At 37.1% G+C, this 13,738-nt stretch overlaps 1 protein-coding gene across 1 annotated transcript in view; it reads right to left on the minus strand.

Annotated features, from left to right (window-relative positions):
- CASD1 (CAS1 domain containing 1) overlaps positions 1-13,738 on the minus strand; it is a 30,253-nt gene that overhangs the window by 14,082 nt on the left and 2,433 nt on the right. The window contains exons 2-6 of the mRNA XM_040593397.1: positions 7,954-8,050; positions 7,116-7,236; positions 5,541-5,585; positions 3,205-3,267; positions 1,880-1,924 (exon numbers count right to left, since the gene is read on the minus strand). Coding sequence (XP_040449331.1) covers positions 1,880-1,924; positions 3,205-3,267; positions 5,541-5,585; positions 7,116-7,236; positions 7,954-8,050 — 371 coding nt within the window. The remainder of the gene's footprint in view (positions 1-1,879; positions 1,925-3,204; positions 3,268-5,540; positions 5,586-7,115; positions 7,237-7,953; positions 8,051-13,738) is intronic.

The raw sequence follows: 13,738 nt of genomic DNA on the forward strand, positions 1-13,738 counted from the left end.
TGGGACAAAAAAAGCAGTTTCTCCCTTTACTTATGAATTTACTTATACCTTTACTTATGAAATACATATTTAAACATAACAGTATTTAAACAGACATTTTAAGAAGCATATTCTATTCAACAGGAAGTCAGGAACTAATAAGCAGAGCACTATAGTGACATTCTCAAAGCATCTCCTTTTCCCAAAATATGTAAGCAACTGAGTTTTGTACTAGCTGGAGCTCCTCCAGCTTGTAAGACTTTACTTCTATTTATAGGCTGTTACGCAGTTGACATCTTAAGACAGACATGTCCCGATCCATGTAGCATGACCAAACTGAAAACTAAGTTAAAGACACAGGTAAATTTCAAAATGCTGTTAAGTTCAAGGGCACGCAGCAGTTTAATAGCAGGTTACCACACTAGTGCTAGCCGTGGCAATGTTGCTGATGCATCAGATTATTTTTTTCTCTTTTATTTTTCTGCAAGTAACTTAAAATAGGGGATGTTCATCTTTGGCCAACTCTAGATATCATTATTAGTGTTTTGTGTAAATATATTTATATGTGTACAAATATATTACAAAGAGCCGAGCATCACATGCATATAATGTTACTTTGTATATCCTGCTGTCCACAAAGGACAACAAGCTATGGCTAATGCATATATAAAAGGAATTATTTAGCTACGAGTCCTGAAGTTCTGCAACCTGATCTGCATGCCAGAACACTATTCATATATAACGGCATTTTCTGTGTGAAATACAATGACTCATGCTAGTAAGACACGCTACATGCTCAGAATGAGCGGAGATATTCCAGGCTTACTAAGATTCCTAAAGCTCAAACACTTATGTGGATCATACAGAGGAAGAAAATTTAAGGGGTTCACCTGTAAAGAAACAGAATTTCTGATCCCTCAGGGCATGTGTGGCTATCTGCATACACATATGACCTTCCCCTAAAATTGGGGGAATTCACTCTAGATCGGTGTGCCCGGGAGCTTCCAGCTTGGTAGAATGCCTGAACTGTCTCTAAACCAAACTGCTTTCAAAGGATTTTGTTGTAAATGGAACACAATTTCCCCCCTCCACATTTAAGCTGATATGAAAATATAATAGCTAATCCCTTTCAAATTCCAGTTCCAAAATATTTGGAAGTAAGGAACATTAAATGTGGAATTAATGAGATATGCAGTTGTTCGACTCCTGACTCCCAACACCAGCCAACTATTACAACAGACTACTTAAGGGGGGCTGTTGAATTCTGTCCCTGGAAGTTTTAAAGAAGTGGTTGACTCTTGTCAAGCACAACACAGATATAACTGATCCTGCCTTGTGGCAAACCGATGGGTTAGGAGACCTCTTCAGGTCCTCGTCAGTCCTGCTTTCTGTGACACTACAGCCCATAGCAGTGGTGGAAACCTCCAGTGGAACAAGATTCAAGAAGTGCAACCTCTTTTGGTTGTTGAATTATTCATGTAAAATTCAGAGTTTTGCCCATGTAAATCTAAAAGAAATACGTGTGCTCAAAAAGAGCATTCCAGATTGGGTCATCTGAAAAGAGTTCATTAAAAATGCATCTCAGTAAGTATGTAAGTACTTTTATTAAACTTCCTTAATGAACAATCTGATTTAACAAAGCTACTTTATTAGCCAAGTTCAAGCTAATCAATGCTTATCAACCAGTTGTGCTGCCAAAAAGTACTGTATATCGCACAGCTACAATAAAATATACCTGATATTTTAGAACTACTTGTTATAACAGCAAAATCACTGAGAGTGTATTTTGTTATTATAAATAGGGTTTAACAACTTCATCATGTAATCAACTTGAGACCATAAAATTTATCCTACTAGAACTTCCTTCTTTACTAAAGTGCCCCATATATGTATAACTTACCGTGGCAGCTCCTGCTACAATTATATGAGGTTTTGCCACAGAACCCTAAGATGAAAGTAAAAAGGAAGTAATTTTAAAATATTCACAAATTATACTTATTATTATACTAAGCAGGTTAATTAAGATTCTTATCTTAATTAATTGTGGCTCAACTTGTCCATCAGTTAATGGTTACAAAAGACTAGATTGCAGATGCATTACAGAGAACACGAACTTGTGAAATACCAAAATTTTCATATAACAGAATCTGCAAAAGTGCCATGTATCAATAAGCACTTACAATTGTTATCTATTTAGCAGCATAAGCGCTCTTTAAAATCTATCTGAACATCTTCTCCTAAGGTCAAATAAACTGCAGATCATACTATTGAAGTACTGTTTCTCCCAGTGCCTCTCAGTATTGTCAAACACCTGCTTGTGCTGTTGTACTGTCTGAAGTGACCAGTTTTTGCCCTAGAGGTCTGAAAGTTATATCTAGGACAAGGAACAGAACATGTACTCAAACAGAAGAGCATGAAAACACAAACCATTGATCACCTCAGTACCAGTCTTGCCTTGGCACTGTGAGGGTTTAGCAGCTCTCAATTTTTTGTAGTAATCACAGAAAAACAAATGATAACTTCAGCTATCTTGATGGAAGGTGTTGTGCAAGAATGACCAATAGGGTAGGAAAAAAAATCACTGGGGCCGTTACAAAATTAACTCCAGGCTATTTAAAGTTCAACAAAGGAAGAAACAAGAAAAATTTAGTTGTCAATCTGTAAACATGTTGTTACCAGAATTACATATAAAGTTTCAGACTGAATTACATGACAACCTGTATCATAACTGAAACGTGAAATAATCATCACGTAATTTGAGGGAGATACTAAAAAAGAAAAATCAAGGCATTCTTGACTTCTCAAATTGCCTTTGTCCTTCAGTTTGGAACATTCAAATTAACCATAATATAAAATCATAGAATATCTCAAGTTGGAAGGGACCCATAAAGATCAAAAATATCCGGTCACATAAAAGCAGAGCCACTGCAGACAGAGAGGAAGTGAAACACCAAATCAGAGTAAAATCCTGGGTTTTGTCCCAAGTGAAGCCATCCTTGGGAGACCAAGAAATGCCCAGAAACATACATACCAGAAAACATCTGTCTTTCACTATTTTGATATCAAATTTCAGATCTCTGGTACATAACTGACTGAATATATGTGATATGCTGCTGTTTCTGGTCTCCTAGAAATTATAGTTGTGCATATGAAAAAATAAAGAAAGGTAGCAGTCCTCATTCAGTTGCTGTATTTTCCAAAAACAGACAGTTTTTAAAAACAAACCTCAGTCCAAGATTTGATACGTTGCCTCATAGAGCCATTAACTTCTGGATACCATAGAAAATCCTGTAAAATAAATGCAAGTTTACTCTGTAAGCTTAAAGAGAAGCAGTAGACTAATAACAAAAAATCAAAAAACCAAACTAACTGCCATCAATTCAACAGTGAAGGAAAAACACTCAGCCCACTGTGAGATTTCCTTCGTAGTTAGCATGAAAAGCCCGACATTTCGCACTCGCATGGGAAACAGAAAGCAAAGGAAAAAGAAACAGAAAAAAAAACCACCACAAAACTTTGTCCCCATGAAAAAACAAGACATTTTTATTTGTAGTTCAGAAGTTGAGATTTCACCAAGAAGATAATTTTTTAGGTTCTGCCAAATGAGATGTCCTTGGGTTTCAAATACAATCTGGGATAAAACCAAGCTCACATCTACAATTTATTAGAACTTGCTTTTCTGTTCAAGTTCCCTGTTTTTACCGACAGGTTTTCTTCATCCCAGAACTTAATATGATTGATAGCAGGAAATCATAACTTTCAAACAAAAAGAAAACCTAACGACTTACTTTACAGCTTCATATATTATCAGATGTTTAAATCTAATAGTGCCACGGCCATTAAATGCATGACCTACTGACATTCTTTCAGCTGTCAGTAGTGCCCAACCTTCATCTACAAGGGCAGTTTAGACTTTGGCTAGTGCTATTGTGTCTCCCAGGTAAAGGCATGACTTCCTAGCATCTAGTTGCTCCTCAGGTGCAGAACTATCGAATGGACTACTAATACATATTAAAGTGAAATGGCATGGTTTACGTATGCAGAAATCACTGTGTGGTAACTTTCTAATGCAGAATGCAGATGCACTACTAGCAGAGAGGAAATCTCTATCTTCCACTTGCACAGACCTAAAGATTTTGGTAGTTCACTTGAGTGCTGTCAATTCACTACGTGGCAGGAATCTGTACAGCCCTCTGCAGTGGCGGAAGGACAGAAGGGTCAGCATGATGACTAGAAAGGGCAAAATTAAATTCTCCGCTTGTTCCCAGTGATTTTCTCTTTTGTTGGTCAAGTATTTTCCACATTGAGATTACTGGCTCACAGCCATTCTGAATGTGAAAATTCAGCTACCATGCCAATAATTTCAACAGCAGTAAGGCATCAAATCCAGAAACCAGCAGAGTAGAAATACATTCTTAACAACCCAGACATCTCCCAAAAGCCCAAACCTGTCATCTCAAATCTTGGTGGTTAGACACCTACCAAGGCTTAAGGGGTTTTGAAGATGTAGTTCTGCGTCAGGCTATGCCAACATAAACCACATTGCATCAGCCCCTTTCTTTGTCCTGCCTTGTGTTGTGCCCCTTCTTTTCTAGCACTCAAATAAACATACAATGAGCCACATCAGACCTGACCAAAAAGGAATCCTACAAGGTAAGTTTTCGGCTGATTCAACTCCTAATTGATACACTCCAAAGCTGTATCAGGGCTAGTTATAGCACAAAGACAGGAACATACTGTGAAGGGCAACAGGGTGGGACAGCACAGGCTTAAAGTGCCATGGGCTCACACCCTAAAATGTTATTCTGTACCCTAAATCTTAACCATGTACACAAACAGATACTGAAAACTCGCTTGCAGACAACTCAGCAAATATACTGCTTCTTGGGTTTTCATGAACAGAGAATGAGTTGTTTCCAGGGCATAAACAAATACATGACTAGCAGAATCCCAGCACTGCTGACAGCTGTCATGGGAAGCAAAGAAAGCTATTGAGGACACCCTTTCCACTGCCAGGGCAGAGAAGAACAGTGTCCTTCATAAAACCTACCCTCAAGTACTTTGTTTTCTTTTTTTCAAATATCCACATTATATTCACCATTATGGTTACTTCTCCATGCAAAACCAGCTAAAGGAATACTTGGGATAGCACAGAGAGCTCAATGGCAAGTATGACAATTACCACCCCACGTAAGTTGGCCCCAGATACATATTCTTACAGCAGTGGAAGAGTAAACTTCCTGGAAAAAGCTATTCTTAGGAATAAATTCTGACAAAAAGAAAAATTATACACACTTCCAGAGCTTATGCCCAAAGTTAACACAGAACACAAGCACTCAAAGCCAAAGCCTCTCAAAGCATCTTATTCAAAACATAGTATGCTAAACTCCAGTATATTTTGTAGAAAATTTTACAAAGGATGTCAATGTTCTGAAGCTTCTTTTGACTTTTATAACACTTGTGGAAATTTGAAAAATCCAGCTCTGACTGCAACTTGGATTACACTGTATGAAATAATAGTATGATTACGGCTTGCATTTTAATGCTAGATAAAAACTTACCACTTTAATTGAAGCTGATTTATCTTCAAATGGGATATTTCCATGCTGCCAAAAAAACAAAATAAAACCAAAGATAAACTTTCAGAATGAAAAAAAAACAAAACCAAACCCCTTACATTTGTATGTTAATTTGCTCTCACCCAAAGGTTTATCTTCAGTAGAATGGATTTTTCTTGTGAAAACTTGTCAGTAGTCATGCAAAATATTTATGTTGCTTGATAAAAACAAGCTACTTGCACAAAGGGTTATTTTTCTTGGAAGAAATCTATCCAACAAAGTCTGAAATGCTTTCCGTTTACTCTGCTACAAAGGTATGAAGTATTTTCCTAAATCTAGCCTCCCAAAATAAGAAAAACTTAAAAGATTTTTTTCTCTTTCTTTTCTTGCATTTCCTTTTCCCTAGCCTTCCTTTTCACCTGCCCATCTTCTTTGCACAAAACAACCAAGACAGTTTTTATTAAAGAATAAAAGAAAATAATCTCAGGCAGAAATAAAGCCTGGAATGCATTATTAAATTTGTTGAGTGAGACTGTAAGAAATCAGAAAGGAAGCAGTCAGATGCTGCACACACAATCCTCCTTTAAAATATTACTAAACACATATTTGTTTCAATCCTGGTCCAAAAGAATAAGTGTATTTTTTTTCCACAAACGAGGTCTTGATTTCATAAATACTCGACAAAAGATACCTCTTGACTCAAAATCAACTATAGCACTCTATCATCTCACCATCACTTTTGGGCAGCAACTGTGACCTAACCAGAAGACTAGGAAAACCGGAGTTATTCGATCAATCAAACATCTTGTTTTGACAAGTGAAATTAACTGCACTCCGTCTGCTGGACAAGCTACCAGCTTGCACTTCTAATCGACAAATCTGATGTACAGTTGAAAGTGAAAGGTGTCCCTCCCCTCATATATATACATAAATCCATGAAGGGATATGCCTAAGAAGCATGATAGAGCAAAAGAAATTACTATTCTGTTCAACAAATGATACAGCTAAATCTTTCTTACTGCTTCCACCCAGCGAGCTGCAGTTTACATTCTTCGTCTTGCAAAATTTAGACAGCTCTTCAGCAGCAATCAAAACTAAGATAAGACCAGAAGCTATTTTTAGTTTCAGCTTCAAGTTAGACCTGGAAAACTGTCATTGCTCCAAGGATTTTTATGAACAGATTAGATCACCAATCTAACAGACATTTAAAATGACAAATTATAAGATGCGAATTACTACTATTTAAAAACACACAAAGGAGCAGTCATTTTCTCATCAAGAAACCAAATATGAAGCATAAGTCACTATGGGATAAATCAGCTTCATCAATTTAATCCCAGAATGCCACAAGCTTTCTCTTGAGCTTCCTAGTTCACTTCTCAGATTCCCAATCATCTCATCTGAACCTAATTATCTTGGTCTAATTTGTTCTTCTGCAAAAGACTTTTCTGTGGTTCTCCTTCCTGATGGCTATGCCAACAAATGGTATAATTTCTTGCTTTTCTGAAGTTTAGAGAAGAGTTATGAGGTAAATTAGGAAGAAAGAAACAAAAACATCATCAAAATAAACTATCTCACCTTATTTCCTTCTTCTTTGACTTGAGGATTTATGAGTTTTATAAATGAATAGAACAGCTGTCGAATTCTAGAATCTCCTATAAACACAATATGTTTGTCTATGAGGCAATTTTTTGCTTCACTGCAAAACAAAACAACATTCATGTTACAGGAAATGTATCTTTGAGGAAAAGTCTTTAGGAGATCGACAGTAATATAGATAATTCTAGCCATTATGTCCAGCTCTAAGGAATGGTAAATCTTTTTTTAAACATGCCAAATTAATAGAAAGTTCAGTGTAATTTGCATAGAAATGAAAATGAATGGTTCTGCTAATGTGATCAGGCAAACAACCAAGCAGGCTTTCCTATTCTGTGGTGCTACACAGTAGTTTCAAAATGGTAATATACAGCATAATTCTACTTGTTAGATATTTTTTTAAAGAACTTTTTTTTAAAGTTCTCTTATTAGTAGGTGAAAAGAATGTGACTGTAGTTTTATTGGGGATTTTTTTTACTTGTGATTCTATACATAAGGTCAGCATTTTCCCTTTCAGCAGTCTGAGGGTGACATATGAAGCTATGCAGTCTCTTACAGTATCTTGTGGCTCTCTATAACATGTGTCAGTACTACTATCACCAACATTTATTTGTATTTTTACATATAAATACAATGACAGTAAACACCATAGAACACAGGTAATGTACAAGGAAAAGACTTCCTTCTGATAAATGTTGTAGATTTTTGAAAGGCTAGAGAATCAGCTATAAAGTGCAAAATAGGTGACACTGCAATTACTACAGCTGCACTCAAACAGCAACTCTTCTTTCCAGGCAGATGAACAGAAGGGTTTCCTTACCTATTTTTATACTTATGCATCATACAACTGTGGGGTTGCCATACTTTTTCTCCAAGAAATCTCCCACTGGACAGAAGATACTCACATGTATCGCCACCTTTAAATGTTACATTAGGATTAGAATTAAGACACATGAAAGTTAAAACATAGCCCCATTGCTATTAAAAAAATAATTTGACAATATTTGAAAGACAGGAATTAAAACAATCAACAGCAGTAAACAAATTTAACTTATTCTAAGAACTCTTCCACAAGTTTCTGCAAATTGCCTTCTCGCTTATTATACCACACTTCTCTGTAAATCAATCCTCTATCCACAAAATGTTAGTGAACCCATTTCTGCTATCAGAAAGATATTGTGACCTAGAATGGCATTTCCATCACAAGATGCCAATTCACTGTATTATCTACTATCCAGAATACACTAATATGAAATTACAGAACACAACAATTCAATATAATAAACTTCTACACAGAATCCCCATACACAGCATCTTGTGTAGAACAGGAACCTCAACATGAGATTTACAAGAAAACCTATTATATCTCCTTGCTTAAGACATAGTGGTCACCTTAGAATAGGCAAAATTACATGCTGGGTTAATACACAAAACAAAAAACATGTACACAAGAATTCGCTGATCATTCTGAACTGCAGGTACTTTTTCCAGTCAAGAAGTTTTACACTAATTAAGATTAATCACTTTACAGGTGGTGATGTTTCAAGTCACTTTAAGTTCATACATTAAATACCTCAGTTATGAAATCAGTGGCTGTTATCTCCCAGCAAACTCCTTGTCAGATTCTGCAGCCTTATAACTGAACACAACTGAACATCATTCACAGCAAGAGAAGTTGCCCTCCAACATTTTTGTCATACTTGGCATTTCAGCGCACTGACAAACAGGGAAATAAATGGTGGTGAATGAAATGGCAGGTGCCTGTGCTAGCTTGTGCAGTATAGCAGCCAAAACTCTTTAGTTCTCTCTTATTTGAAAACTCTAGCTCTCTCCTACTTCGGGTGCTTGAAGAACATTTCAGGTATCTCTGGAAGTGTCCAAGGCCAGGCTGGATGGGGCTTTAAGCAACCTGGTCTAGCAGAAGGTGTCCCTGCCCATGGCAGGGGGGTTGGAACTAGATGATCTTTAAGGTCCCCTCAACCAAACCATTCTACGATACTATGATACAGAAGCACAGACAGTGCAGCTCGTGTATGCTGCTTTCTGAAAAAGACTATCAAATTAGCTTGCAAGAAGCAAGAAGTGGCAGCTTCTACCTCTACTTCCTCCTTGAAACTCCTCCTGCCCGTTCTCAGGAAAATCAGAAAAAGGCCGTGTAGAACAGACTGTATTTTAACTGTTACTTCTTGGCTTGCATATCCAACCAAACCCAGCAGCAGTAACACAATCAAGTAGTATTATTTACCATGATCCCTCATTTCAAAATGCAACTCTTAACAACCAGACTCATTTTCTATCCTGGAACTTCAATTACTTACCACTGCTATTGCATCTCAACTACTAAAAAAAGCTGGAATAAGATGAAGAATTGTAACAGTCTCCAAAAAGGTCTGGATAAACATCTCTGTGTCGGTTCTCTGTGAGCAACCCACGCAACATACTCCTAACATGCAAGATAAACTGGCTTTATTAAAACTGTAATTTTTTTACTCTGTCTTTCAGTTTTAGGAGCTCTTGGTCTGGCAGATTTTGAAACATAGAAGAAAAAAGTGTTAAAAATATAAATAAAATATATACATACAGTGATAAGCTCCTGTTTTTAATCATCAATAAGAGCCTATTAATCACCCCACGGTAGTTCAGGAATTCCCTCAAATTGACCAATAACCTCTCAAACAAATCCTTGAGATACCACAAATCAAATTGACACTTCCTTCCTAACCACAATGCATACTACCCATGTCAAACTGGTTAATTACTGCACAGTAGCAACGGGATGTGGCAAATGGCCACACGCAGAAGGCCACATTCTTCTGAACATTTAAAGGAGCTCTCATGAAGTATTTTATATACACACACACCCCCCACAGACATAAGCTGAACTCAAGGTTTCCAGAATGGTAGTTTCTGGAAGTCTCCTATTTTTCAGCTGTTACAGGTCACTCCCAGTCAGCGACATCATCTTTTTTTCCAGTCTGTCCCTATCATTATTCAGTACAGTGCCATTTCTGAACAGATGACAGAAAAGATCTTCCAGCAGCAGTTTATTAATGCCTTTCTGCTCCTCTTTCAACCATTGCTACTTATAAAACAGCTACTAATCCTGTTGTCAAAACTTCTGCAGAAGTAGTTCAGACAGCAGATGACACAGAAAGCTGAATCTTTACCTACTTTTTAAATAGTTGGCACAGCTCAGGTCTGCTGGGCAGACATCCTTCTAGTAGAAATCATAAATCTGAAATGATCATAGTTCCATCTTTTCTTAATAATTTCAAATAAAATCCTGTTTCTATACTTTGGCTTTCAAGCAGCATAATTTCCTTGATTCTCAACAAGAGAATAATTCTCACACTTATACAAACTATCATTTTGAGTAAGTTGCATAAAAATGAAACTCATAAATAATAAAAAAACCATTATCAAACTCATGTTGCTTGTGAGTAGATTATGAGAATAGGTGACTTACAGTTACTGCTACAAAGCCCTCTGCTTTGTGGATGATGACAACTAGAAGACAGAGTGACAGAACAGTGAACTACGTAAAAGAAAATCCACCACTAATTAAATTCCCTCTGAAATCCATGAACTTGCTGAGGAAGATGCATAAGAAAATAGGGACAGTTATACATGGTCAGACCAATGATCTGTCTAGCCTGGTATTCTGCCTTCAACAGGTAACAAGCAGATGCTCAGGAATGAACAAGAAGAGAGCTAAGTGATTATTTTCTTGTCTGATATTCTTCCAACTACATTCAGCCCAGGGACCTCCTGAGCTGGACATGGTTTCCTGGACATGTAGAACCTTCCACAGACTTCTTTCTGACAAAGTCATGCAGTCTTCTCTTCAATTTTTTAGCATCCTCCTACAAGAGTTTTCTATACCCACATTCTCTTGAAGAATCACCTACCTTTATTTTAAATATGGCTTCTACCAGATTTAATTGGCACTCCCTAGTTCTTCCACAGGAAGACAGTTTGCACATATGTCTATCATGATTTGTAGACTACTGTCAATCCTTCCTCAAGATTTAAAGACTGAAGAATCTTAGTTTACTGATTAGTCATATGAGCATGTTCCGTATCTTGAGTTCATGACCCAAGGCTAGTAGCTCTGCACTCCATGGCACTCCCATCGTAATTACCCACAAATAAAACAATCCTCCATCCTACACTATATTTACTGAAATAACATTCCAAACATCACACATTGTATACATTTTAAACATATTTTAGGGCAAGGAGTTATGCCTTCTTTCCTAACTCCAGATACTGAGTATCTTCCTATCCTCAAGCAATTACTAGAAAGATCCTGAAACTCATGTAGCAGCACTACTGATGTCTGTCTTTAAACATAATAGCAGAAGTTCTGGGGGGAAGATGAGGGAGGAAAATGAAACAAGGCTAAAACAGCAGCCAAGAGAGTAAATTGGAGGTTACAGCTAAGGCAGTGCCTCCAGAAATGCCCAAGTCTTACTTAGGAGATGAAATACACAGCTGCCAAAGAACCACTCATTTCAATATTACCACACCTTCTTCTCAACCATTAAACCATTAGATCTTAAAAGAAAAAAAGTAAAACAAGCAACAAAAAACCCTAACCCAAAACCTGAGGAAAAAAAAAAAATCTAAGTGCCATTCTATACACAAAACAGATCATTATTTTTAAGCTCTTCCTTTGTGCTTTGCATAAATTATGCTTCCAACATATTACCTTTTATTTTCGTCAAATATCATCACACTCTCTATTTTTAAGAAATGGAAATTCAATTGTTATCTATTATTCAAAATAAAAATGTAGTTTTAAACAGGATCTATCAGTGCTGATTTTAAGAATGCAAACCTTAAATAAATACTAATTTCCAACAAGGTTTAGGACTGTACCTTTGAAATATGATAATAACTGAAAAATGCACAGCACTAACTTCACTGGATAGTATGTAAACATTTAGCCCACTTAACTCTTCACAGAAACTGTTTGCAAGTTAAAGACAGTCCTTAACCTCTCTTAATTCACTTCAAGTTTTGCAAAAAATGTATGCAACCCCTAAACACACTAGTCTCCCTGACATTGATATGACCTTGCACAACCCCAGTCCAGCATTTTTTCATACAAGTAAATTTTATACAGGCAATTTTTACTGCTAAGTATACTGGGCTGCTCCTATCTATAATACGTATTTGCACAACTGAGGCCAAAAGTAGCTGAAACCTTTACATATCAAGACAATCAGACAAAGGCATTCTAACCAGTCTCAGACATTCAAGAGCTCCCAAAGGAACCACTACAAAACCAACCACTTTATAAAATACATGCATATTCTCAGCTGGAGTTGATCCATTGTGATCTTTTCAATATTGCAAAGGGAGGAGAAAAATAGAGGGCAATCTGCAGAACATGGGTTTCTAAACTGAGCGAGATAAACCAGGCTTACTACCAAAAAGTTAAAGCATCCGATTGCTGCTCATCTGAAATCCTAAAAGTACAGGCACACTGAAAACACAGAATATCTATACATTAATACTTCCACTCCTACCCAGGGATAGTGAGAAAAGGGAAAAGATAGGAAAGAACCAGTTTTTACGTGCCTTTATCACTTTCAGAATGTCTTCCTCAAAAAAAAAAACAAAAAAAACCCACAACCCACAAATAAAAAGTCTTAAAAATAACTACTCTTTCTCAAGGACTTTTTGCATACCCATGCTTGTACCACAGAAAGGATTCACTGATGAACCTTCTTGACATGTACCATTCTCTGTCTGGTTATATACATTTTTTGTGGCTTTTTCTTTCTGGCTGAATTGTCCAAGGAAAAAAAAAAACTACAGTAGGGCAGGCTAGAAGTCTCAACACTGTCCATGTGTTTTGGTGGTATAAGTCTGATTATGTAAATAACACAGGACATGAAATCACAAAGTATTTTGATTTAACACATAGTTTTTCTTCAAAGTCAACTGTGGTCTTTGCCACCTTTTATATGTCCTACAGGGCACCAGGATCTTGTACATCATCAGGCACACCGAACTCCATGAATGACATGTCTAATTCCAATCTCATTTTCCCCATTATTCAGACAGTTGCTATTTCAACTGATGCAAACTTTAGGTTATCAGCGTCTTCAGATATTAAAGAACCAATATTTGGGGGGGGGGGGGGGGGAGGGGAAGTGGAATTCTACACTTTCCACAGAACAAACTGCACCTCTTTTCGTTCATATGCAGCTTAATCGTTTCCTCCGTATTCCTGGGTATCTGTGACAGAGAGATAGTATCCACATGGGTGCTAATTCATTGTTAAACAACTTTTTTGCTCTAGTGTGGCAGAACATGTCTTCACATGAAAGAGTCAGTCTTGCCTGCTCTCCTCTTCCTGGCAGCAGCTAATGACAGACGCTCAAAGATAAAGCATGGCAAACACTGAGCAATCCCTTCCCTAGCACAGCCTTGCTTTCACAGCTTGGTGACTTTGAGCCAGAAGTGCCGCATGTCTGCAGCCCCACTTCACCCACCTTCTGCAAATCAGGATAACCCTTTTTAGGGTATTTTTAGTACAAAATCTTGGTAATCTGTTTCAAAATGTCTTGTGTGGGGAAAAAAGTGCTTTCTTC

This window comes from Falco naumanni, chromosome 4 (assembly GCF_017639655.2).
Source record: "Falco naumanni isolate bFalNau1 chromosome 4, bFalNau1.pat, whole genome shotgun sequence".
Classification (NCBI taxonomy): domain Eukaryota; kingdom Metazoa; phylum Chordata; class Aves; order Falconiformes; family Falconidae; genus Falco; species Falco naumanni.